This window comes from Leuresthes tenuis, unplaced genomic scaffold, assembly GCF_036924035.1.
Source record: "Leuresthes tenuis unplaced genomic scaffold, fLeuTen1.0.hap1 SCAF_19, whole genome shotgun sequence".
NCBI lineage: Eukaryota > Metazoa > Chordata > Actinopteri > Atheriniformes > Atherinopsidae > Leuresthes > Leuresthes tenuis.
The window spans coordinates 3,351,187-3,376,892 of record NW_027325373.1 but is presented as its reverse complement, the minus strand read 5'-3'; the positions used below and the strand labels follow the sequence as shown (position 1 = coordinate 3,376,892).

The window sequence follows — 25,706 nt, the reverse complement described above, 5'->3', positions numbered from 1 at the left end:
TTAAAGGTCATATCTCCCATTTTAAAAAGAAGAGAAGCAAACGTCTTGTTTTAAATCTGAAATAGAGATAATTAGAAATACAGAAATTAAGAGGAGATCACATATTTAATTAAAAATATTTAATTAAAAATACCACCAGAAACTTAGTGGTATTTAATAAAAATTAGGGAAATTAAAGTGAATTAAATAAACAAATGTAAAAATATAATATATTGGGCAGCTCGTTGGCATTTTGTCTCATGTAGTTTTTGCTTATCTGCAGACAAATTAGGTACATTCAGTACATTTTCAGACACAGTTTTATTTGTGCCACAAACACATTGTACAAGTTTTCTTGAGCAATAGTTTTTTCAGAAGAATGCTTTTCTTTTTCATTTGTGAAGCCACTTATTACCAGCCAACAAATCATTCAAGTATAAAAAAAAGGCACGCAGGGGATGAACCATTGTTATGTCTCCACATTAATCTTTAGGTGCTTCTTTGTTAGCAGCCTGTCACAAAGACAAATCATTTGTTCCCATTTCTTTTGTTGCATCTACAAAAAATGGCAACAATAACACAGTTTGACAGACATAAAGTGGTGTTTTTGCACCAACAAGACGATTTCCAAAGAGCTATTTGCTGAATTTAGGCATTGCGTACAGTGAAAAAATTAGACTAAAAAGATGAGCATCTGAAAGTGATGTCCTTAAGAAAGAGGAAAAAATCCAGCTGTGACCTGACAGGACCTGAGAGATGCATCTGGACCTTCAGCTGATCCATCTACTGTTGGCCCAAGCCTCATCAGAAATGGTCTCCATGGAAGGGTGGCTGTCAAGAAGCCATTCTTAAGGAAGGGAAACAGGGAGAAAAGGCTGAGCTATGCCAAATGACACAAGAAGTGGACTGAAAATCAGTGGCAACAGGTCTTATGGAGGGATGAATCCTCCCCAGAGCCCGGACCTCAACATTATTGAAGCAGTGTGGGATCATCTGACAGAGAACGGAACAAAAGGCAGCCCACATCCAAAGAAGAGCTTTGGGATGCCCTTCAAGAAGCCTGGAGAACTATTCCTGAAGACTCCTTAAAGAAATGACAGAAAGCTCGTCTCAGAGGGTTCAGGCTGAGTTGGAGAATAAAGGAGTTTAATTTATTTGTGACACATAGGCTTCTAGGGAAGTACGATATACTTCTGACTGTATTTGATTACTGATGTGTGTATGTTACGTATTGCAGAAATAGTGCTGTTGATTTAGACAAATATTTGTAGCACTGCGCAGTAGTTCTTACCTATTTATGTTTTTAGGCCTTCTAGGGAAGTGAAACATCCTTCTTACTATACTTGACATGCATTTTTATTAGATAAATAGTGCTGTAGATTTATTTATGACATTAGGCTTGGTAGGGAAGGGCAATATGCTCTGTTTTAGTGTTCTATATTTAACTGATGTGTGTATGTTTATGTGTTAGACACATAGTGCTGTAAATGTCTGGTTCAATGTCTGTTTATAGATTATATGTCAATGGCTGTACTGTAAAACAAATTGCCTCTCAGGGACATTAAAGTTTTCTAAGTCTAAGTCTAAGGAGCTCAGACCAAATACTGACTTTCATGTTAATTAGAATTCAATAAACTAGTGCTGTTCTTTATCAATCTGCATTCTTACCTGAGTACAAATGTGAATATTTTATACACGATCATTTGAAATTGGCCAATGGTTTATGCATTATTCAAACTGTTAGAACACTGTTTCTTCTGTTATGACAGCAGGCCAACGCCAGGTGGCGGTGTCACTGCCATAGATCTGTTTGGACAGTGCCGCTGAAAACGGAGGATACAAAGTTAAAGAAGAAAAACAAACACATTCTTACTGACAGGGCTCAGTTAAAACATCTAATTAAATGTGGAAAAATGGAAAACTGGGAAACTCAAAACCATCAAACTTCAAGAAGATTCAGTTTCAACACATAAAGAAAATCATGAAGAGTAGCAAATACATGCCTTGAGCCGCAAAATGAATGGAAATATTGCTGTTTAAGCTGATTTTTGCATTGCTGCCACAACCTCGTTGTTTGAGCTGCCGACTAAACAGACACAGCCAAACTAAACCAGCCAGACTCTGTAACAGCCTCACTGACAAATGACGCATTTTCCATCACTGGTATAAATACGCAGCATCATTCTCTGTCAGCAGCCGAGACTTGCAGTTCACAGCTGTTCTGAAGCACCCCACAGTCCACGATGCGCCCTGCGAGGTGCCACTGCGCGATGAACGCTGGGCTCTCCATGGAATAACCGAATCTCTCCAAACGCAGAGTTTACCAACAATGGAGGGCGCAAACAACACGACGGCCTGGCCCCAGTTTGAAAACTCATCAGTCAAACCCCCCATCCCTGAGGATGAGGAGGTGAAGCTGAGTTATCAGGTGGTCACGTCCCTCCTGCTTGTCGCGCTCATCCTGTGCGCAATATTTGGGAATGCCTGCGTGGTTGCAGCCATCGCGTTGGAGCGGTCCCTCCAGAATGTGGCCAACTACCTGATCGGTTCTCTGGCCGTGACCGACCTGATGGTGTCGGTGCTGGTGCTCCCCATGGCGGCGCTTTACCAGGTCTTAAACCGGTGGACGCTTGGGCAGGTTCCGTGCGACATCTTCATCTCTCTGGATGTGCTGTGCTGCACGTCGTCCATCCTGCACCTGTGCGCCATCGCGCTGGACAGATACTGGGCGATCACGGAGCCCATAGAGTACATGAAGAAGAGGACGCCGAGGAGAGCCGCGGTTCTCATCAGCGTCACTTGGCTCGTCGGGTTCTCCATCTCAGTGCCGCCCATGTTGGTCATGCGCTCCCAGCCCAGCAGCATGGCGGAGGACAGGGCGAATCCCAAGCAGTGTAAGATCAGACAGGACCCCTGGTACACAATATACTCCACATTCGGGGCTTTTTACATCCCGTTGTCCCTGATGCTGGTTTTATATGGACGGATATTCAAAGCTGCCCGTTTTCGGATCAGGAGGACTGTGCGTAAAACTGAGAAAAAGAAAGTTTCCGACTCCTGTTTGGCGTTGTCTCCCGCGCTGTTCCACAAAAAGCCCAACGGAGACTCACAGGGAAAGAGCTGGAGAAGGAGCGTGGAGCCCCGGCCGCTACCGAGCGCCAACGGCGCAGTGAAACACGCAGAGGACGGCGAGTCTCTGGAGATCATCGAAGTTCACAGCAACTCCAAAGGCAACCTGCCGCTGCCCAACAACCCGAGCCCCGTGCCGCTGTTCGAGAGCAGGCAAGAGAAGGCGACCGAGGCGAAGAAGAAGATCGCGCTGGTGCGGGAGCGCAAAGCAGTGAAGACTCTGGGCATCATCATGGGCACCTTCATCCTCTGCTGGCTGCCCTTCTTCATCGTCGCCCTTGTCATGCCTTTTTGCCAGGAGTCGTGCTACATGCCCCGCTGGCTGGAGGATGTCATAAACTGGCTGGGCTACTCCAACTCCTTACTCAACCCCATCATCTACGCATACTTTAACAAAGACTTCCAAAGCGCTTTCAAGAAAATAATCAAGTGTCATTTTTGCAAGCCGTGATGGTTCCACTTTTTGTCTCTTCGTCTTTTTAAAAAAATTTATTTCTTTTTTCGTGGTGTCACTACGGACTCATCAGAAACTTGATCTGAAGGCACCCGGGTCAAAAGAGATGCGCCCAGGAACAAACAGCCTTCAAAGGAACCTTCTGAATCAAGAATGGCGCTAAAGTTGAAGAGAGGGCTCAAGATCGATTATTGTTGACAATCACCGTCGTTAATATCTCCAGAAATGTCTGTAGCCTATGCATAGATAAAGCTGTGATTGTTTGATTGAAGCTCCGTGTTCCTCACTCATCCTGCTCTGTAAAGTCAAATAAAGAAGAACTTTTTAATATCTTTTTTTCTGAATTCATCATTCCAACATTGCATAGACAGATTTGAGCTGAACAGTCTCCAGGATCATTAGCTGAAAATCGCATTAACGTCTTAAAACTGCACAAAAATTAAGTTTGAATCATTATTTGGATTCAGGTTTTAGTGGAAATTTGCTGCTTTTTGCAAATTTATGTTCATTCAAATGAACATTTTGAAATATGCCTTGTTTTAAAACTCTGAATCTGAGAAAACCATCACTTCATTTAAAACAGTTGAGCTTTTTTCTTTAACAGTGACACTAATAAGCAGCTTCTCCTCCACTATACATTGAGTCTTTAACACTTTTCATGCAGCAATCAGTCAGTTGGAATTTAAAGCCCGGTAATATTCATAATAGTCACATATGATCTGTAAAGTTAATGAAAATGGTGGTTTTCAACATCTGGCCCCTGCAGCTGCAGTGTCTCTCTATGCAGGCTGCAATAAGACACAAGAAGCTGTCAGGAGTCCAGTCTGCTGCATCCTGGCGTGGATTGCTTTGGGTTTTTTCATCTCTACGTGAATGTGTAGCAGAAGAAATATATGATTCATACACGGTGATTAAATAACCTCCTCAGCATCACTGGCCTTTTGCCAGGTCAGTCCAAACCCATTCAGTGCTTGCTGCTTAAACTCGGAGAACTTTCTCATAAAATCTGGTGGAGATCTCATAAAAACACTGAATTTTGGGGAAGTATGCGTATGATACACTGAAAATGTCTAAACTGCATACAAGGAGAAGCCTTTGGAATATATCTGGCTGTATGAATATCTCAGTGTCCCTGCAGAACTGGAACAGACCGGAACTGATTAGATATGCGATCCTGACAGACTGTGTGATAAATGATCATTCTTCAAAAAAATCTCATTTAAGGGGAATATCCTCATGTTAAGAACTGTCCCGGCGGGACTCGGGTGCATCTCTTGCATCAGAGAATATTTTTCTCTTCATACGGCCTCCTGGGACTTCAGATGGGTTCTGTTGGTTTCCATCTCCTGTCATGCATGTGTGGATCTGCTGTTTGCTAATCAAAGACAATCTGCAGAGTTTAGTCATTCCACTGCAATGACATAAGCAACATTTCGGGGGTGCTAAGAGGGCAAACATGTAGACAGATAGATTCATTCAGAGAGAGAGAGAGAGGCAAGAGAAGAAAAAACAACAAAAAAAACAGGAACACTCACAAACACACACTGGTCAAGGTTGAGGTGGAAGAAGTTCCACTCGTGGTGCCTTTCTGGCCTTTTCCTTCACCACCCGTCTTCTTGCAACATAAAAGTCTGTCTTAAAAATGGTGTGAAGGCGGCGCACGGATGGATGCTGGAGAGGTGGTCACCATAGCGACATATGGGGAGTGCAAACTCCGGGGGCCGTGGAGCAATTACCTGATCAAAGGCCTGCTGGGACACAGGAATACAGAGGTGCGTATGAGCGGGTCCACAGCTGGCAGCTTTCACAGACAATAAACAGGTGTAATTTTCATTGTGTCTACTTATGTATTCATGTAAGGACCGCTGCTGAAGAGTAAGATCAGTGCAGTCGAATCTTCTCTTTTTCAAAGTTGGACTACTGATTGTTTTCTGACTGCCAGCAGCAATGAGCTCGGACAAGCTAAACTCATGTGTTTTTTCAGTATCTAATAGGTTTTAATGTAGTTAATCCATGTAGTTTGTATTTTACAGGTAGATTTGAAGTTGACATGACTATTTTTGTTTAACTCATCTAAAGCTAATGAATAAATAACTTAAAGCAGTGTAGACGACACAGGAAAGTCAAAAGTGGCATAACCAAAATGATCAGAAATCATAATTTGGGAACATGGATTTGCTTTCTGGGTTCCTCTTAGAACGATGTTAAGAACGAGTCAGATGGAGAAAGCAATGCAAACAGATGTGATCTAAATCTATGAATAAGTTTGGATACTGGTTCAATATCTCAAGACCAAACTAAACTGAAAGATTCGGAAACATGTGTGATATATATTAGGTGTGTGAGAGTGTATGGGAACACTTTATCCTGCTTCTGTTGCATGTCTGCCAGCTTTGTGCAACACGACATCACCACAAAGGTCACAAAGTCACACTTCTTCCTATAAGCAGAGTTTGTCAGGCCTTTTGTTAAGATAGAGCCAGAGAAAATATAGAAGTTTCTGACTAAAATATCCAACTCTCACCTCAGAGGAGTCAAACTCCATGAGGTCACTTGAAAGTGTGTCTGATACTAAAATCACTAAAGTGCTTTTTGATCGTGCCATTTTGAATGTCTCTGAACATCCTCAGAGACGGCTGCTGAGTGCACTTGGCTGTAAACCAGCCTGCACACTGGTAGAGGAGAAGAGCTTGGATTCATTTTCGTCCGTATGCTCTTGACCTGTTCAGCCATGTTTCCCCTGCAGGGCTGCTGGTGGCGTTCTGCTGTCACGGGAATTACGTTCCGGCTTTTCACAACGGCCTCTTTCTTTGTTTCTCTCATTTGTGGGTGTGCTTAGAGAAAAACAGCAGAAACATTTAAAGTAGTACTCTTTTACGGTATATTTGATGGTTTATTCATGGAAAATACATGGTTACTGTAACGGTTTGGAACTGAGACATTTAAAACTGTTCTTCTGCTGCAGAGTTACAGCTGAAGATAAAACAGTGGAACGAATAACTGTCTGAATTAAGTTTTCAAAGCCATAACTTGTGCATTTATTGTGATTAACCTTCTTTCTTAATGACAGACTACCACCTATTGAAGCTTAAGCAAATAGTTGCTCTTCTTTTACGAAAATTCCTTGAAAAAACGCTTAAAATTTCTCACTTTCAAATGGTCACGAACAGGTCAGGAACTCGCTGCATCACTTTTGAACGCGGAGGGTACTCTCTCTCCCTCATTTGGACTTGCAGGGTTTCCCAAGTTAGTAATACAGTCACAGCACACACAGCATTACAATGCAGGTGGCCTTTAAGCAAAGCTTTCCCTCAACAGAATACATCAGTTGTCTCTTTCAGTGCTTAACCGCGATGTTTTTCTAAACTTCTACCTTTCACCTGTTGCCTAAACTCTTGCCTCTTGCCCAAATACTTTTGCATCACGAAGCACAACCGTGACTTTTGTGTAGATAAAAACAGAGCACAATGATTCAGAAATCTCAAAACTTAACCGAATTGACTAATACTTTATGAATGTTAGAGCAACATATGCTCCGGTCCAGATGGCATATTTTTCAGGAAAACTCTGCATATTTCAGCGAGACTGTCAGGTTATCGGGGGACTCAGGTGCAGGGTCGTGTGGGATTCAAAGGTTTTTATTATTTAAAGGCAGCACACAGAACACAGGAATTCAGGGCGATCTCCTGGCAGCGCAAAAAGGAAAGGGCTAAATAATAAAAAACCTAAGCGCGCTCCTCAGTAACTAAGCGGAGGAAGAGCGCAGCTATGAAAATGACAAACATAAAACTCTCCAACTGGGAGGAAAACAGAAAAGCTATGAACTTTAATGAAAACAAAGTCACGCTCTCAAAACGAGGCGGAGTAAAACAAAAGACTCACTCTGACCAAACAGAGGCTCTATGAGCTTTAAGGAGAACTCAAAACTCTCCTTTAACGGAGGGGACAATGAAACGTTACAATAAAATATATATATATATAATAATCACTCCTTGCAAACGGAGGAAAAACAAAGCTATGGAACTTACCGTTTTAGAATAAATAAACTAAGGCTATGGATAAGAATAACTTACAAAACCAGAAAGCACCGCGGGAGGATCGCTCACTGCAGGCTCGTGGAAACTATGGCTCAAAGAACTAGACGAAGGGCTGGTGATGATGCTCACATATAGAGACAAAATACTGGCACGAGACAAGGGAAACGCAGACTATTTGAACACATGAGGGACCAAAGGGGAACAGGTGGAAACACTTGGGAATCAGGGACATGGGAGGAAGGGCAAGGTACCTGAAATGAGAGGAGAAGGTCAGTGCTTTTCAAAATAAAACAGGAAATGACGAGACTAGACATGGAACAGAAAATAAACCGTGACAAAGACAAGACAAGGATCAACCACAACATTTAGCACATCATAAAATGCTGAATAAAATAAAGACGACCTGTTTTACATTTTACACAAAGGCAACCTTAATATATAGAAACTCTAAGTGAACTAAGTTGTGATAAAGATCAGAAGTGCAGGTTCTATAAGGTTTACAGAGAGGTTAGTTTTACTATGAGAACCTGTGGCTTGGTTACATACAGTAACGAAAGAAAGGTCATAAAGTCTAAAGCAATTAGATTATAGCACGAGCACTGACATTTTTAAATCCAGGTTAAAACATTTCTTTTCTCATGAAATCTGCACGATATCTTTTAACTTATCGAGACTGTTGCTTGCTTCAATTCATTTTAATTATTCTATGTCTTTCTATTTAAATTATTTTACATATTTTTAATGCTTTTTCTGCTCCCCGCTGCAATGCTTTTATTCTATGTAAAGCACTTTGACTTATTTTGTACATGAAATGTGCTTCAAATAAATCTGACTTTTACAAAAAAAACAAGAAATGTCAAAAAAGGCCATTTTTGGCTTTATGGGAGATTTATGTGTTGTAACCGTCTCTTTGCTACCTGCTATTCTTTGTTGTTTTGCTTTGATGAGCTTCTTTCCCTTCGCTCCCTTGTGCTTTTTTCCCAAATCTGACACCCTGTGCTGACCCTTGTGAACCTGCAGCAGGTGTCAGTGCTGTGACTTTGTTTGGTTTCACAGTCAGACATTTTAAGTGGAACATCAAACAGAGGCTTGTTGTTTGATACCTTCTGCAGGTGTTCCTTCTCTTTTCTACGTGATTTGAGCACATGTGTGTACTTTTCTGTGTTCACATGGGTCATTTTTTTGTCTCGTTTTAACCATTTTACATCTTTTTGATGCTGCTTCTATTTTAGTGGCAATTTTAAGCTTCTTTAGATGAGCCCCAAATGTTGCTACTTTTAAATCAAGGCTCAAAACTTTCTTGTTCTGTCAGGCCTTTGAAATGTGATGATGGGTGCCAATGGTTAGAGTTGAGTGTCTATTATCTCCTTTTTACTTGTCATATCCTTTTTTTTTCTTACCAAAGCATTTTATTAATTCTATCTTGCACTACTTCTGGTTCCGGCTGTTACAGAAGGTTTTATTGTCTTTGTTTTACGTGTCTTTGCACGTTTTTATCTTTTCATCCTTTTATTCTGTTATTTATTTCCCTGCTATGTAAAGCACATTGAGTTGCACTTGTGTATGAAATGCCCATACAAATAAAATTGACTTGTCTTCTTTAATTTGACTTCAGCTTTGCATTTTGATGCGAATAATGAAATGATTTTTTTCCCCTCATTATTATTCATGTAAATCTTACATTAGGTAGTATTTGCTCCCAAAGACTGTTAGCTGCAGCCAGAAAAATGTTAGCTGGGGAGAACTACAGTGTTTAAAAACATTACTCATGTCACAATCATGCTTGGCTGTGTTGTTTTGTGGTTTCTGAGTCGTAGGTGGGGCTGGGCTGGTTTCCTGGGAGACCGGGGTGGAGTCTGGATTACTCACCTGCTTGTCATCTGCCCTCATCAGGACCCCTTTTTCAGGAGCTGCAGGAGCAACCAGTCTTAGCCGGGTATTAGCCATCATTGCCTGTCTATGGCATGACTTTAATCTTTATAATCAAGGTAATGGAATGTGTTACCTGTTGCCAACATTTCAAAATCAGGTTACACAGAATTTAATTAGTTAGCAGTAGCTGCACATACTGTGATGCTTTGCTTTGTATTATTATTGTTATCACTTGCTTTTCGACACTGAATAAAAATCACATCTGTCCCTATCGAATAAACACCTAATGAAATTACATGTTTGATGCATTCTTAATATGATGTTTCTTTTATTTCTGTTCCGTGCTAAACTTCTGCTATGCAAAAATTTTTAAAAAAATCAAGATTTTAACCTTGTTGTTATGACCATAAGATTTTTTTTGTGCGAGCAAAATCAGCCATCAATGCTGTGGCTGTAGCATGCTGCTCTGCCCCAACAACAGGTTCAGATCAGACATTTATATATTCTACATAAAAGACTGCAGCTCAACCCTGACAACCTGCAGGGTGGGGCTGTAAAGCTTTATTGCATGCATTCTCAGAAACTGATGAAATGTGAAGGCAGAGCAACTTATGAGGAGAAGTTAGCTGGGGTCTAGTTGCCTTGACCCAGCCAAGGGTTAGGTTTAGGAAATCAAAACAACATTGTTACCCTGAACGCATCCTTTCATAAAGTTAACTTGACACCACGTCGTTTTGAAAGTTTTCAAATTATTGTGATTTATTTTCATCCTAAATCTCAAAACACCCAGAGGTAATGATCCTAAAACTCACTCTAGTAAAGGTGCTTTGAGTTTTTTGTGGCACTCGTTGCTTTTGCTGCACACTCAGAGGGGAAAGCTGACGTGGGAGGTTGCCAGTTTGGGTTTTAACAGGGAACTACATCCATCTCACTGGGCTTAAAGAGTAAAGTTAGTCACGTTTTGAGTTATGTTTTGTCTTGTTTTCAGGTTTCTTAGTTAATTTCTTGGTTAATTTCTGTCATGTCACTTAGTTTCACTCAAGTCACCTGTTTTCTTTCCCATCAGTAATCATCTCCCCACAGTATTTAGTTTCCAGGTTTCCCCTCATTGCAGAATCCTCACCTCACGTCGTATGATTGAAGTCACCATTACTCAGGTCAGGTCAGGTCAGGTCAGGTCAGGTCACGTCAGGTCAGGTCAGGTCAGGTCAGGTCAGGTCAGGTCAGGTCAGGTCAGGTCAGGTCAGGTCAGGTCAGGTCAGGTCAGGTCAGGTTTTTGCTTCGTAGCCAAGTCTTATTATTTATCTGTAGTCTTGTTTAGTCTTTATTTATTTTCCACAGTTGGAGATCTTTGATATCCGGCTCAGCCACGTCTTTTGTTCTTTGTTTTTTTGTAATAAATCAAGTTTGCTTTTGAGTTCTGCATCTGGGTCCTCCCTTCCCACGACGTTACGTGACAGTAGGCCTATGTCTTCTCTATAATATACAGTGAGTTTATAGTTTTACTGTGTAGCTACCGCAGCAGGACAGATTATTTCCTCAGAAATAGATCGAACCAAAGCTTATTTTCTGATTATTTCCTCATTTTTGCGACAAGGTCACTGCATTCTCTGTGCTTCCTGTCTTTCCCTCTGTATCGGAGCTACATTTAGTAAAAGATATATCACAGTAATGATATCTCTGACACATTCGAAGCAAACCGCGAACAGTGAAGCTGGTTAAATAGTGCGGCCTCTGAATAATTTTGCAACTCGGTGGCCAAATTAACACAGGAACCACAGATTCATCACTGTAACGAACCGCAGCAGAAAAATGTCCACAGTTCCTACAGCTCTAATAAGCTGATAAGACTCATTTTTCTTCAACATTTAATCATGTTTGCTCAAGCAGTCCCTCATTTATAATTTAATAGTAGTCACTGAGGGATTCATGAGGGTCTCTGTTTTGGTTTGTAGCTATTTGTTGCTTTCTGCTTGCCAAAACCTTTGCTTGGCATGCCTCTCCAGACTGTTAATCATTTAATATGATGTCTGCAAGGCCTCTGTCTCCATACTAAAAGCCAGTTAACTTAATCTGTGCATGCACCACTGCATTGTCTGCTAATTGGTTGCAAGCTAAGAGGGAAAGGATAACAATTTGTAACAAAATACTGCAGAGACAATAGAAATGAGTGCGTATTAAGCTGAGTGTTTAATATTAATCAGAGTTCCCCCATCTGAAATTGGTACTCATCCATTTTCAGAACCCTTTTTAAAAAAGGAGGCTGCTGCAGATGGTGCCTTCATGGCACCTGTATCTAAATGTGCATCAGAGCCAATATGTGACCAAAATTTTACCACATTATTTTTGATGTTGAGGTAAATTTGATTAATTCAGTTTTTACTATCCTGTAGTTTTTAAAACATTAGTCAAATTCCACATGACTAATGTCGGGGTCATCATTATTCTCAGCATAGATTGGGTTATTCGGGGCTTAAAGGCTGCAGAAGCATTTGATAAAGAAGTTGATTTACTGCATGTGCAGCATGTTTTAAATCTTTAAAGATCACGTTTTTCTATTTAAGTAACAATTGAAGAGAATTCTGTGACTGATGCTTTGACATTTTTCTTGGAAACACGCCGGCAATGTGACATTGAATTACGATTATCAGATTTCTTTACTCTGAGCAACTGGTTTTGTGCCTGTTTTTCCTCTTGGAAAACATTTAGTTTCCCACCTTTTAGCTTTTTTTACAACCAAGATTTTTCAGTCCCTGAATGCATCTTTATAACATCTATTTTCTGCTTTTCATGACACCTTTTTGTGAATTAATTTAAAAAGAAAACATTCATCAGCATGCTATTACAAGCTAGTGAAACCAAGCATTGTAAGCCATTCAGTTTCCTTGAGTTTGATGCTTAAACTTACGTAGTTTTTTTAACCGCAACCTAGCCAAAGACAAGCTAAAACTAAAAGTTGAAGAAAAGGAATAAATAACTATAATAACTATAACATTGTTTTAACCTTACCAACACAGGATAAAGACATAGTATCTGGGTGTATGAAGCCGGTCGTATGTTCACCTGTTTCACACCTGTTTCACACCTGTTTCACACCTGGACGGCGTGTTCACCTGTTTCACACCTGGAGCGTGTTCACCTGTTTCACACCTATTTCACACCTGTTTCACACCTGTAGCGCGTGTTCACCTGTTTCACACCTGTTTCACACCTGTAGCGCGTGTTCACCTGTTTCACACCTATTTCACACCTGTTTCACACCTGTAGCGCGTGTTCACCTGTTTCACACCTGTTTCACACCTGTAGCGCGTGTTCACCTGTTTCACACCTGGAGTGTGTGTTCACCTGTTTCACACCTGGAGTGTGTGTTCACCTGTTTCACACCTGTTTCACGCCTGGAGGGCGTGTTCACCTGTTTCACACCTGGAGGGCATGTTCACCTGTTTCACACCTGTTTCACACCTGGAGGGCGTGTTCACCTGTTTCACACCTGTTTCACACCTGTTTCACACCTGTTTCACACTTGGAGGGCGTGTTCACCTGTTTCACACCTGGAGCACACCTTTTTAAACTTTTAATCAAATGTTTATGGTAACATAAACAAATACATACTGCAAATGCTTTTTTTTTCGAACAGTGTATGTAACACGGCTGGTAAAAACTTTTTCTTCCAGGAAAAGTCATTAATCGCCTTCTTCATCTTTCTCCTGCGCACTAAAACTTTCAAAGTCTTCTTCAGTGTCCGAATTGAACAGCCTCAGAACTTCACTCACAATCTCATCTCAGGTTGATCGCCTTTAATTTAAAAGCTGCATCATTTGCATTTCTTTGTTTGTTTTCCATGTTGAGGGTGAGTACAAATGACTGATTTACAATATTTTAGTGGTGTAAGTGTGTTTGATTTATCGTGCAATTTCATTGGACCACTGTGAACTATTCGTTAATTTTATTGGTCTAATGTTACGAGGCAAAATGTTTTTGGCGGCATGGAAAAAAAAGAAAAAAAACATATATTATCCGCATCGTATTATAAGCCGCGGTGCTCAAAGCCTGGGAAAAAGTAGCGGCTTATAGTCCGTAATTTACGGCAGTTATGTCTAATCTAAGTAAGGTGAATTAATGAAAATAATCAAATGATTCATATAAGATATAAAAGCAGGAAGTGGAAAAATGCTGGTCACGTGGCTGGCCTCAAGCTTTTTCGAATTTACAAGGCCTGTGACTATTATCTCAAGATCCTGGCAAGAAGTTCCTGAGTGTCAGACACTGAAATGTTATTTTGTGTTGGAACCAAACTGTACAGCCACACAGTGTCTGATCATCACTAAAGTTGACTGTAATCTTTTCTGTTGAAGTTCAGAGAGATGAGTGTTCAAACAGGATGACCGTTGACTGGCTGGAGAGGCTGGACAGCCTGGAAGGCCTAAAAGCTCCAATTCGAGAATAAACGTCTGCGTCCGAGCAGGCACCCCAGGACAAGTGAGGGCTGGGTGGGGTGGTGTGGATCACAGGCAGGGGGATGGGAAGAGACAGCACACGAGGTGTTGGAGGGTGGGAACGCTGAGGATGGAAAGATGTGGCTGGTAAGACAGGAGGTGGAGGAAGTGGAAGGGTGAGTGGAGAATTTACAGGTGCAGGGGTGACAATAGCAGGTGTCACTGCAGTTATGGTTGGGATCGGAGGGGTATCCTCTGGGACCGTTCCATTCTTGGTAGGCATGTCCTGACAAGGAGTTGGCTGTTTGAGAGTATAGGTGGCGCTGTGGTAGAAGCTGTTGTACTCCAAAGCGTGCCTTGCCCTGGCCAACCTCAGCCTGCAAACAAGAACATTTTAAGAAGAATAAAATTGTGGCACAAGTCATTGTATCAAAAGCAGAGCTGTATGTAGTGGTTAGCAGTCCAATAGCTATGGCTGCCTCCACATGTAGAAAGTGTCGGGTTTTATGTATCAGGTCATAATGAAGAGTCAGACGGTCCTAAAATCAGGTAAGTTGAACCTCAGATGATAAACAAGACATAAAACACTGTGATCATTTATTCTTATATGCAGAAGCAGTGTATGAAAAACAAAGTACATCCCATGATTCAACAGCTTGCAGAACCACCTTTATCAGCTATAACTGATTACAGTTTGCCTGTGAAAAAGTTATTGTTTTCTGTGGGATGTTATAAGTTTTACACATCATTAAGGAGGAATTTTGTCCCCCTTCTTCTCTACATTGTTGCTTCAGCTCACAGAGGTTTGCTGGCATTCATTTATGCTCTTAAGGAGTTATTAAGGTCCCACCATTGATTGCATTTCCTCAGATTAATCTCTGGACTTTGACTGGAGCTCGGCAACACCTTGATTCTTTCTTTTACAGACATTCTGTTGCAGATTTGCTGCTGCATTTGGGCTCTCTGTCCTGTGGAGATTTAATTCTCAGACAGATGGCCTCACATTTGGCTCTTGAATAACTTGGTAGACAGAGAAATTCAAGGTTGAATCAATGACTGCAAGGCGTCCAGGTCCTGTGGCTGCCAAATAAGCCCAAATCATCACTGCTCCACAGATGGTATGAGGAGTTTGTGCTGATATGCTGTGTTTGGTTTTCTCCAAACGTGATGCTGTGCATTATGACCAAACATTATCATACATGTTATATGTAATTAACAAACCAATACGGAGCCCCCTAGGGGACACGGTGGGGAAAAAAAAAAGATAGAGCATAAATAATTCAATCAGTTTCTCCAACTCCATGTTTGCATCTGTGTTTGTTTTTGTTCCCATGGACTTAACTGACCCGGATGTACATTGTTCTTAATATGATCTCGCGAAAGTTTGCGAGAAAATTCTGTCTTTTTTTATTTATTTTTTTTCACCCATCGTTTTTTACCCTGTGTCCCCTAAGGAGCTCCGTAAACCTAAGACGCGCTGCCATGTTATTTTTAGAGAAGGCTTCCTGATCAATAAGTCACACTTGCTCCATCTTATACTAATCGTGCTGTCATGAACTTAAGCACTGAACATGCTAACTGAGGCCCGTAGAGTCTGAGATGTAGCCTTTTGCAGTTTCTCTGAGCATTGCACAGTCTGGTCTTGGAGTGAACTTGCTGCAATGCCCTCTCATGAGAAGATTAGCAACTGTTTGCCACTTGGGAATTATGTTTCTTTCTGTAGAATGATGCACAATTTCTTTGGGAAATTACCTGATAACAGTTTATAGATTAATGGACAGAAACAATTGCTTTCCTAAGATCATTGCTGATGTATTTCATCTTTGGCATCGTGTTAACACACACTTGAATGCTCCAGAGCAGCAAACTGACAAAACTTATGCTTTTATAGAGGTGTTCATACTTTTTGAATATCAGTTGATCACGTGCAGTGGATTAGTAGCCCCTCACTGCTGCTTACCCCATTAATTCCTACTAGTAAACAAGTAACTAGTGCATGTATAATTCATTTTTCTACATTCTACTTCTGCAGTTTGACTTAGTTTTTGTTTAACAGATAATGACAGGGTAGTACCTTTTCTTCATAGTAATTCACAAATGTATATTGTAACATTGTAAAGTGAACCATTTGAGCTAATCGGTCACGTCTGTTAGGATAACTGTGAGGAAAACAGATGGGGTGGGGGGGACACGGCAGTGGGATTTGTTGTGGTAGTGGGAGAGTGAAGATCAAGTTGATCATACTGCTGTACACACCTGTGCCTCATCTGTAAGAGTTTGTACAGCAGCAGGAGGATCACAGCTCCTGCCAGAGTCACTAGAAGCACTGCCACCCTCAAATCCAAGTTCCAACAGGATTTTCCAGCAAATCCAGGTGAGCTGCAGTCCCCAGGGGGCAGTGGTGTCTGTGGCTGGAGGGGTTCCTCCATTCCCCGTTTAGGATTGATGATGGCCCTGACCAGGATGGGCTGGATGTTGTCCAGAAGTATTGGGTGTTGGCTTCTGAGGAAAGCAGTCTCCGCCTGGTGAGGGATCTGTAGAGAGGTACTGCTGGTGACCTGATGACCGAGCTGCATCACTGCCAGTTCGATTCGTTAGAGGGAGTGGTGGTGTGTTGCCTGATGTAAATTAGTTCTCCATCTGTTCTCGGAAGTGTGGTTAGGAGTCTGTAGCACGCATTTTTCCCTGTAAAATAAGAGTTCTTCGTTACCTCCCATTTTTTATGCAGTAAGAGGCCATTTTATACTTTTTGGGTATGTATCACAAGGCTCACCACTGTTGAGAGCACTTTAGCACGAGTTTTGACTTCCAAGGGGTCACTTTAGCACGAGTTTTGGCTCCCAAGGGGTCACTTTAGCACGCGTTTTGGCTCCCGAGGAGTCACTTTAGCACGCGTTTTGGATCCCAAGGGGGCACTTTAGCACGCGTTTTGACTTCCAAGGGGTCACTTTAGCACGAGTTTTGGCTCCCAAGGGGTCACTTTAGCACGCGTTTTGGCTCCCGAGGAGTCACTTTAGTACGCGTTTTGGCTCCCAAGGGGGCACTTTAGCACGTGTTTTGGCTCCCGAGGAGTCACTTTAGTACGCGTTTTGGCTCCCAAGGGGGCACTTTAGCACACTTTTTTGCTTCCAAAGGGTCACTTTAGCACACGTTTTGACTTCCAAGGGGTCACTTTAGCACGCGTTTTGGCTCCCAAGGAGGCACTTTAGCACACTTTTTGGCTCCCAAGGGGTCACTTTAGCACGTGTTTTGGCTCCCGAGGGGGCACTTTAGCACGCGTTTTGGCTCCCAAGGGGTTACTTTGGCACGTGTTTTGGCTCCCAAGGGGGCACTTTAGCACACGTTTTGGCTCCCAAGGGGGCATTTAGCACATGTTTTGGCTCCCGAGGGGGCACTTTAGCACGTGTTTTGGCTCCCAAGGGGGCATTTAGCACGTGTTTTGGCTCCCAAGGGGTCACTTTAGCACGTGTTTTGGCTCCCAAGGGGGCACTTTAGCACACTTTTTGGCTCCCAAGGGGTCACTTTAGCATGCGTTTTTGGCTCCCAAGGGGTCACTTTAGCACGTGTTTTGGCTCCCAAGGGGTCACTTTAGCACGCATTTTGACTTCCAAGGGGGCACTTTAGCACACTTTTTTGCTCACAAGGGGTCACTTTAGCATGAGTTTTTGGCTCCCAAGGGGGCACTTTAGCACGCGTTTTGACTTCCAAGGGGGCACTTTAGCACGCGTTTTGGCTCCCAAGGGGGCACTTTAGCACACTTTTTGGCTCCCAAGGGGTCACTTTGGCACGTGTTTTGGCTCCCAAGGGGGCACTTTAGCACACGTTTTGGCTCCCAAGGGAGCATTTAGCACATGTTTTGGCTCCCGAGGGGGCACTTTAGCACGTGTTTTGGCTCCCAAGGGGGCATTTAGCACATGTTTTGGCTCCCGAGGGGGCACTTTAGCACGTGTTTTGGCTCCTGAGAGGGCACTTTAGCACACATTTGGGGGCTGGAGCCTATCCCAGCTGCCATCCTTCTCAGCTAGCAAGACGCAGGCTACACCTTAGACGAATGTCGTTTAGGTTTACATGTTTTAAAAAAACATGGCTTGGGTTGAAAAATATTTGCATTGTCAAAAATACAGTTTACTACTTTAATACGACACAATGCTACCCTGTGCAATACTGGAATCTTTCAGTCTTTAAGCCTAGATCGTGGAGCTACTATGTACTGGATGTGTTGACACATTTGTCTATTTTTACTAAACCGAGTATCATCTTTCATTTGTTTGGCTGGAGCATTATACATTCTGCATGATGATGTCTTGCTTTCTGTCTGTGAAACAAAATTAAATAATCATGTATTAAATAATTAAAATATGAATCATACAGCTGGACATCTCAATTTATAACCATTTTACCGACAGCTGGCATTGTCTTTATGTAAGTGAATTGATTTAAGTATTTTGTTTAAGTAAATAAACTAGATGATGATTTTTAACAAAAATAACTTCAAAGAAAACTACAACTAAAGACATTTGAAATATATAAATATCCCATTTATCAAGAAAACCTCAAAGTTGCCACTCCCAAAATGCTTGTTTTACAAGAAATCTCAAACTTACGTCGTTCATAAGCGGCAGCGTTGTAGGTAAATTCATTAGAAAAACAAATGCTCTGAAGGAGTAAAAATGAATAAAACTAAAGCTCGGGTGAAGAACTGTGTAGTTGTCCAGGACCAAGTCCCAAGGCCTGAGTACACTCAAATGGAGAGGAAGCCCGTGAAAACAGCAGGAAACGTGGCACTTCCCTAACACACAGTACAAAAATATGATTGGAGAGCACTTCCTATCACCATGGTTACAGGAAACTGGTCAAGGATATCTTTTTTTATTGGACACAGAAAGAGACTGAACAAATCACAGACTTCTTTGTGAGCACATGGGGTTAAACTCAGCAGAATAGATGTTATGGGGTCTTTTTTTACAAAAGTAAGGCTTATCGTTCTTCAATTTGGACAAACTTCAATCCATGTTATAAATATTATTGAACTGGATAAGAAGCTATTTAAGCCTCTTATCATTTCATTTAATCATATCACTGTTACAAGGGTTTGCAAGGCTCTAAATGAGAGTATAAAAGGCTTAATAGAGCGGCAGTTTACTACCTTACCTTTAAATCTGAAGTTTAGCTGTGTAAAACTGCTTATTCTCAGCGTCTCTGCAACAGCCCCCGTTAGCCCCAACTGTGGCAGCACAGGTCAACAGATGCAGAGAGATGGTGGATGCAATGAAAGGCTGGTCACTATCTGATTGAGCCTGTATTCACCGACTGAATAAATGACATAGTCGCAGAAAGAGGCCGGCTCCGACATGAGTCCAGCTCTCATTTATCTGTCTAATAAGTTTTGATGCCAGGCCAAGCCGAGAGGGAGACACTCTTCCCTGTCTGACAGCCTCACAATCCTCTGATATTAAAGAGAGGAGTAATATTAAAAGATCTGCTATCAGAGGCCCATTTGTAGTTTGGGGGGAGGGGGGTGATCATCCCAGACAACCCACCAGAGAAGGATTCAGAAGCTGCGCTTCTTAAAATCACAAGGATGATAATACCTGCTTTCATTTAAATCTTCAATTAGTTAATTAATTCTTACTATCTTCTTAATTTTGTAGAAATCTGATTAATTCTGTTTTGTTGAGGATTTTGTACGATTACAATGAACACTTCTCTTGCATTACTAAGTCAGACAACTGGCTGCTTAAGCATTTCCTTTAGCTACTGTAGATGAATCAGTCGACTGTGGATGAGTCATCAACATAAATCACCAGTAATAGAGGGAAGAAAAAAGGTTCATAAAATCTCCTTTCATATTCAATTCTGACTTAAATTTGTAAAATTAATGCAACACTGTGGTGTGCTAAAATGAAATGTTAATATGTCACCTGTGTTCTTCACTGGAATGTTCCTTCAATAAAATATAAGTTTTTCATGGAAGCTGAGCTGAACGTTGTAAAAACATTTGTAAAAACCCAATTCCGAAAGAGTTGGGACATTGTGTAAAACTTAAATCTAAAAAGAAAGGGATGATTACCAAACCAATATTTTATTCACAACAGGGGTTGAGGTCAGGACTCTGTGCAGGCCAGTCAGGTTCATCCACACCAAACGGGCTCATCCATGTCTTCATGGACCTTTCTTTGTGCTCTGGTGTGCAGTCATGTTGGAACAGGAAGGGTCCATCCCCAAACTGTTTCCACAGAGTTGGGAGCAGGAAATGGTCCAAAATCTCTTGGTATGCTGAAGCATTCAGAGTTCCTTTCACTGGAACTAAGGGGCCAAGCCCAGGTCCTGAAGAACAACCCCACACCATCATCCCCCCTCCACCAAACTTTACACTTGGCACAATGCAGTCAGACAAGTACCGTTCCCCTGGCAACCGCCAAACCCAGACTCCCCCATCAGGTTGCCAGATGGAGAATCGTGATTGGTCCCTCCAGAGAATGCGTCTCCACTGCTCTAGAGTCCGGTGGCGGCAGCTTTACACCACTCTATCCGACGCTTTGCATTGCACTTGGTGATTTATGGCTTGGATGCAGTTACCATGGAAACCCATTCCATGAAGCTCTCTATGCACTGTTCTTGAGCTAATCTGAAGGCCACATCAAGGTTGGAGGTCTGTAGCCATTGACTCTGCAGAAGGTAGGCGACCTCTGCGCAATCTGCGCCTCAGCATCCGCTGACCCCATTCTGTCATTTTACGTGGCCGACCACTTCGTGGCTGAGTTGCTGTTGTTCCCAATCGCTTCCACTTTGTTATGATACCACTGACAGCTGACTGTGGAATATTTAGTTGTGAGGAACTCTCACGACTGCACTTGTTGCATCCTATCATGGTACCACGCTCCGGAGAGTGACCCATTCTTTCACAGATGTTTGCAGGAGTCGCATGCCAAGGTGCTTGAATTTATACACCTGTGGCCATGGAAGTGATTGGAACACCTGAATTTGATTATTTGGATGGGTGAGTGGCAATATAGTGTATCAGAGCTGAGTTCAAAAGTCTGCATCAGCTGCATCCATAGGCACGAACGGTACTGGATCCATTGGTGCCTATGGAACTTGCAACATCTGGAAAGGCAGCACCAAATCTGAACAGGTTTTAGAGCAACATATGCTCACTTCCTGAATGAGAATGAGTGTCAATGACGATGTGAAAATGAGACGTTGCCATTGGGAATAGTAAAGATTACACGAAAAAAGGTGTGATAATGATGATTGGGTTGACTAATATGAGAGAAATCCCTTAAGATGATGAAGCTGGGTGTTAAGACAGCAAGAAAGGTGGCAACAGTGGTGATGCTAGAGAATAATGATGCTGCCATTAACTAGTATTAACAATAATCATGACAATGAAAGATCTAAATATCGCATCGTGTTGAGTATTGTGTTGATAAATGTCTGCAGCAATATCGTTTTTGAGAATGATGATGATAGTGATGGTAATTAGTGTGATGAGTGCAATATTGCAATGAGAGAGATGTTGACAGAGATGATGGCAACCAATATGGCAACAGCAGTGACACTGACAGTGATGATAATGTTGGTATCGCTGTTAGTCATAAAGAAGGCGAGAGCAACGAGACCGATGTTGATGATAATGATAATTAATTAGGTGATATCAAAATGCTGATAATGAAGATGATGATGGTTTAAATAATGGCAATAATACTTGTGGTGTTAATCCATTGGAGAGAATCCTAGAGTCCAACAATAACAGAGATTTAAATCTATTCATGTTATCGCCCCGGTGACGGGTTAATATGGCTGTTTTTATGTGAGTAAGGGTCTGAGCTGACAACTGAAGTAGGAGTTCAGTGATTGGACCCCCTCCCCATCTCGCTCTCATTGTGCATGACTAACAACTACCAAGAAGCTGTTAAGTGCTCTATGGCTGGCCACCATTAACCCAAGCTCTTAAATCCAAGAATGTCCATCAAATCCCACGCACTGCAGATGCCATCAATATGCTACATGATGTGAATGAATGGAGAGCTTTAAAATCTACACGGAACATAATTAGTCCCCACAGTTTTAAAGTTAATATTCACAGAAACTGTGCCTTTGAACTCAGTATATGTTGTACTTTTTAATGGTATTTTGGACAATAATGGTCTTCATTTGAAAGGGGCTTGACAGGAAAGTGGGAAGAGTGAGAAAGGAACGACAGTAAGGGGGCCGGCTACACTCAGGGCCCTCAGTTTCTCTGCATGAGGGGTCTGCTTAACGAGTTGTGTAACCTTAGACATGTGAAAATATTTTATTTTGATGTGCTAGCTCATTTTAAGTATGAAAAGATGTATTCCTTGTCACAGAAAGATTAAGAATTAATAATCAGTTAAGAAATGATGAAGTTGAACAGATTTAAGCTAAGATTCAAATTAGTTATAATAAATTGCCTGTAATGCTCACAGGTTACTCAACTCATTACATAAAGAAAAAATGGAGAATTGATATCACAGGAGCTCAGTATCTTGCTCATGGCCATCTCAACACTGACTGTAGGATGAAAACTGTTGACCGATGTAATGTGTCTCACTGGGGACTGCTGGACAGAGTTTCCCAATACAAAAGGGAGAAAAAAAGAAGCTCTAATTGTTTAATTGACATGCAAAGTGCCCATATTAATGGTCTGACACCTCCCCATCCTCACACTCCACATCCATCAGTCAGTCTGAGTCCTGGTGGCTATCTGTGCACCCACATGTCTGTCTGTGGCCTTGGGCCTTCACTGTCAGATCAGCTTTCCACGGGAGACAGCACAAGGTCATCAGATGACGACCCTCAGCCAGGGCTACCCCGCGGTTGCTCAGCTGTCCACATTAATTTTCAGTCAGCCGTTGTCCTGCACTCATCAACCATCAAGGTGGCACCACCCTGCAGCCAAGAGGAACTTTCCACACAAATACTTTTGGCTCCTGACACATTGGGAAATACAAGGATTAGATGTCTGTGTGATAGTAAAATATTGACATCAGTTTAATTTCTAAACAGCCACTGCAGAGGCAACTCAGTTTTACATACGGCTGTCTATAATTCCTCGATCAACTGATTATCTATCTTAATTTAATCATTTGCGTGCAGATTCTGTCTGTAGTTTTTCTTAATCGTATATACTTTACTATCACATTATGCAGAGAGAAGCAAACATTTTTAATTGAAGAGAAAAGTTAACTTTGCTTGAAGAATAAGTAGAATATCTAACATATATCAGATGTCAGAATTAATTTGGCAGCAAAGAGCAATTAGTGATGTAAAGAGACGGTGGAGTAATGGCGGGCCTTGCCAGAGAACAAGGTCACTCCCTCTGTGCTGTAATCAGATCTTCTCTGTTAGTGGCAGCTGAGGCAGTTTGGTGCACAATTTAATACACGAGTCCCTGGAGGAGTCTGGAGAAATCATGTTATTCAGTGAGAAAAGCCTCCCACATCTGATCTATGATCAGAGCTATGCTATCCTGAGACTGAGGCGACATTCTGCTGAAGAGGTCCAAGTTGATCCTGGATTTGCATTCAGCTGCGTTCCGATCTTTGATGCCGGTGCACTGGGATGACACCGAGGGGTCTGGTGCACTGTGGCTCTGAGCGTGCCTGGTTCCAGGGATTCGTTTTGCATAGTCTGGGTTGAGAAAAGAAAAAAGAACACAATCCATTCAGCTCCATGGGCAGGGTGTTTTCAAGCGTTGGGTGGAGTGAAAAGGACATATTAAAACATAGATTTAGTTGTTCTGGTTGGGACTGTCGCCTCACAGCAGAGGGTTCCTGGTTCCAATCCCGGCTGGGGCCTTTCTGTGTGTGTCACAGTCCATGTTAATGTCACAGTTTATGTTTAATCATCTTGTTTTCATGTTCAGTTCATTCAAGTCACCTGGTTCATTGTTCACAGCTGCACCGCATTCACTGATCACTCCCTCCACAGTATTTAGCCTCCTGGTTTCCTTTCAGTCACGGCAGAATCCTCACCAACCCTTCATGCCACAGAAAGATAAGTTTAGTTACCTGCCTCATAGTCTTGTTTTGTCATAGTTATTTATTCACCGTCATAGTCCTGTTAATATAGTCATAGTGTTTTTTTCATAGCCTTGTTTTGTTTAGTGTTTTTTCATAGTTAAGTATTTTTGATGATCCGGCTCTGCTGCGCCTTTTGTTCATTCTCCCTGTTTTGTAAATAAACCTTTTGATTTTGGAAAAGAGCTGCATCTGGGTCCTACCTCACCACCGAACCGTGACAGTGTGGAGTTTGCATGTTTTCCCCGTGTATGCGTGGGTTCTCTCTGGTTATTTCGGCTTCCTCCCACCATCCAAAAACATGCATGTTAGGCTAACTGGTGTCTCTAAATTGTCCCTTAAAGTGAGTGTGAGCGTGCGTTTTGTTGTTCTTTTGGAAAAGAATGACAGAAATGGGATAAAATAAAGTTTTGTGAATGAGTTCTGACTGAGATTCAGCTATTTCTATCTCTACGATTCCAAGACAGCTGGTGATCGTTGTCGTGACAGAATGATCACAACGTACTCGGCTATGAAGAATTTCTGAAGACCTGAGCTTCTCTTATGTATTGCCAAGAGGACTGATTAAGTTTGTTTTCTTTGTTTGTCTGTTCTGTTTATTGCAGCTTATATCACCACCTCTTTATGATACTTCACAGCCCCATTTATTCGCTCCAACCAGTGGATTCTCATTTTCGACAAAATGACACTTCAAAAGTTTCCTTTAAATTGACTTGATAAGTGGACAGATGGTAGTAGCTGTGGATGAGCTATAAGATCAAACTCAATTTAACCGAGGCTCCTTGAAACAATGGGTCTTGATTTATGGTACATATGGAGTGAAACCAAACAAAACCACAGTGTTTTATATGATCAGTATGTACTTTTACAGTCTGGTCTCATGAAATAGTGTATAACCAACAAGCCAAGTCAAGAGGCATTTCATTGATTACTGTTTTAACAGTGGAAAGTGACCTGCTAAAAGCTTAATATGTGTGTAAATGACTTGCAGAAGTGTGCTTGAAGTAGCGTGACATTCATTGGCATTGCCATGAGAGTCAAGACTTTTAAAGTTAAACTATTAATTTGTTTACTGGTCCTGGTGATGAATAAAACAAACCAAAAAAAAGGTTCTGACTCAATGGATCATATCACAGAATGACATGTCAATGTTTAAAACTGTAAAGTCTTCACTTTTATAACTTACAGATCACACATTGGATCACTTATTTGATAAATATCCTTTCCTTGCAGTGATTAAGACCAGCTCTACTCTTACATCTCGCAGTTACGGCTAATCAATTAATAAACTAAGGATCTATCACCATGGTCCTAAAGTAACAATAACCCTGATGGCATAAATGCAATGCTCTGTGCAGTTTTGGCATTCTGTCCCCTAAGTCCAGTCCAGTAAACTTTATGTAGAATTACCCAGCCTCTCCATCTTTATCCAACTTCAAATAGTCAAAAGTTTAAAGTTCTTAGTTTTTGCTTTGCTCCTAACAGCAAATTCTTCCAAGAAAGGAAATAGGTAATAATTCTCTACCAAGTCTTTGCCTAATATTTCATGAAAATATTTAGCATTCTTTGCTGTTTTTTTTCCCAGATGGAAGATGAAAATGATTCATTTGTCACTGAATGCACCATCAGCAGCTCAGCCAACATTAAAATAAACTTCTTACCTTTGTTTAAAAGAAGCTAAAATGAGCAGCAGTTCTTATTGTTAGCCTGTTTGCATGTTCTCCCCGTGTATGCAGGGGCTCTCTCCAGGTACTCC

At 41.7% G+C, this 25,706-nt stretch overlaps 2 protein-coding genes across 3 annotated transcripts; one reads left to right on the top strand and one right to left on the bottom strand.

Moving 5' to 3' along the window:
* The first annotated feature begins 2,120 nt into the window (after positions 1 to 2,120).
* On the top strand, positions 2,121 to 3,892 carry htr1ab (5-hydroxytryptamine (serotonin) receptor 1A b). The gene has a single exon (XM_072372405.1). It carries the CDS (start codon positions 2,309 to 2,311, stop codon positions 3,557 to 3,559), a length of 1,251 nt encoding a protein of 416 aa, XP_072228506.1. The 5' UTR covers positions 2,121 to 2,308; the 3' UTR covers positions 3,560 to 3,892.
* A 9,170-nt stretch (positions 3,893 to 13,062) lies between these two features.
* Positions 13,063 to 23,139, bottom strand: LOC140276977 (uncharacterized). 2 transcript variants are annotated; one of them, XM_072371846.1, is made up of 3 exons: positions 22,648 to 23,139; positions 16,164 to 16,592; positions 13,063 to 14,284 (listed from the first exon to the last, which is right to left on the bottom strand). In XM_072371846.1, the coding sequence occupies exons 2-3, from the start codon at positions 16,481 to 16,483 to the stop codon at positions 13,828 to 13,830; spliced, it is 777 nt and encodes a 258-aa protein (XP_072227947.1). In that variant the 5' UTR covers positions 16,484 to 16,592; positions 22,648 to 23,139; the 3' UTR covers positions 13,063 to 13,827. The 2 variants fall into 2 exon arrangements, with proteins under 2 accessions (XP_072227947.1, XP_072227946.1); XM_072371845.1 differs by lacking the exon at positions 22,648 to 23,139 and adding an exon at positions 18,512 to 18,633.
* Positions 23,140 to 25,706: the final 2,567 nt, after the last annotated feature.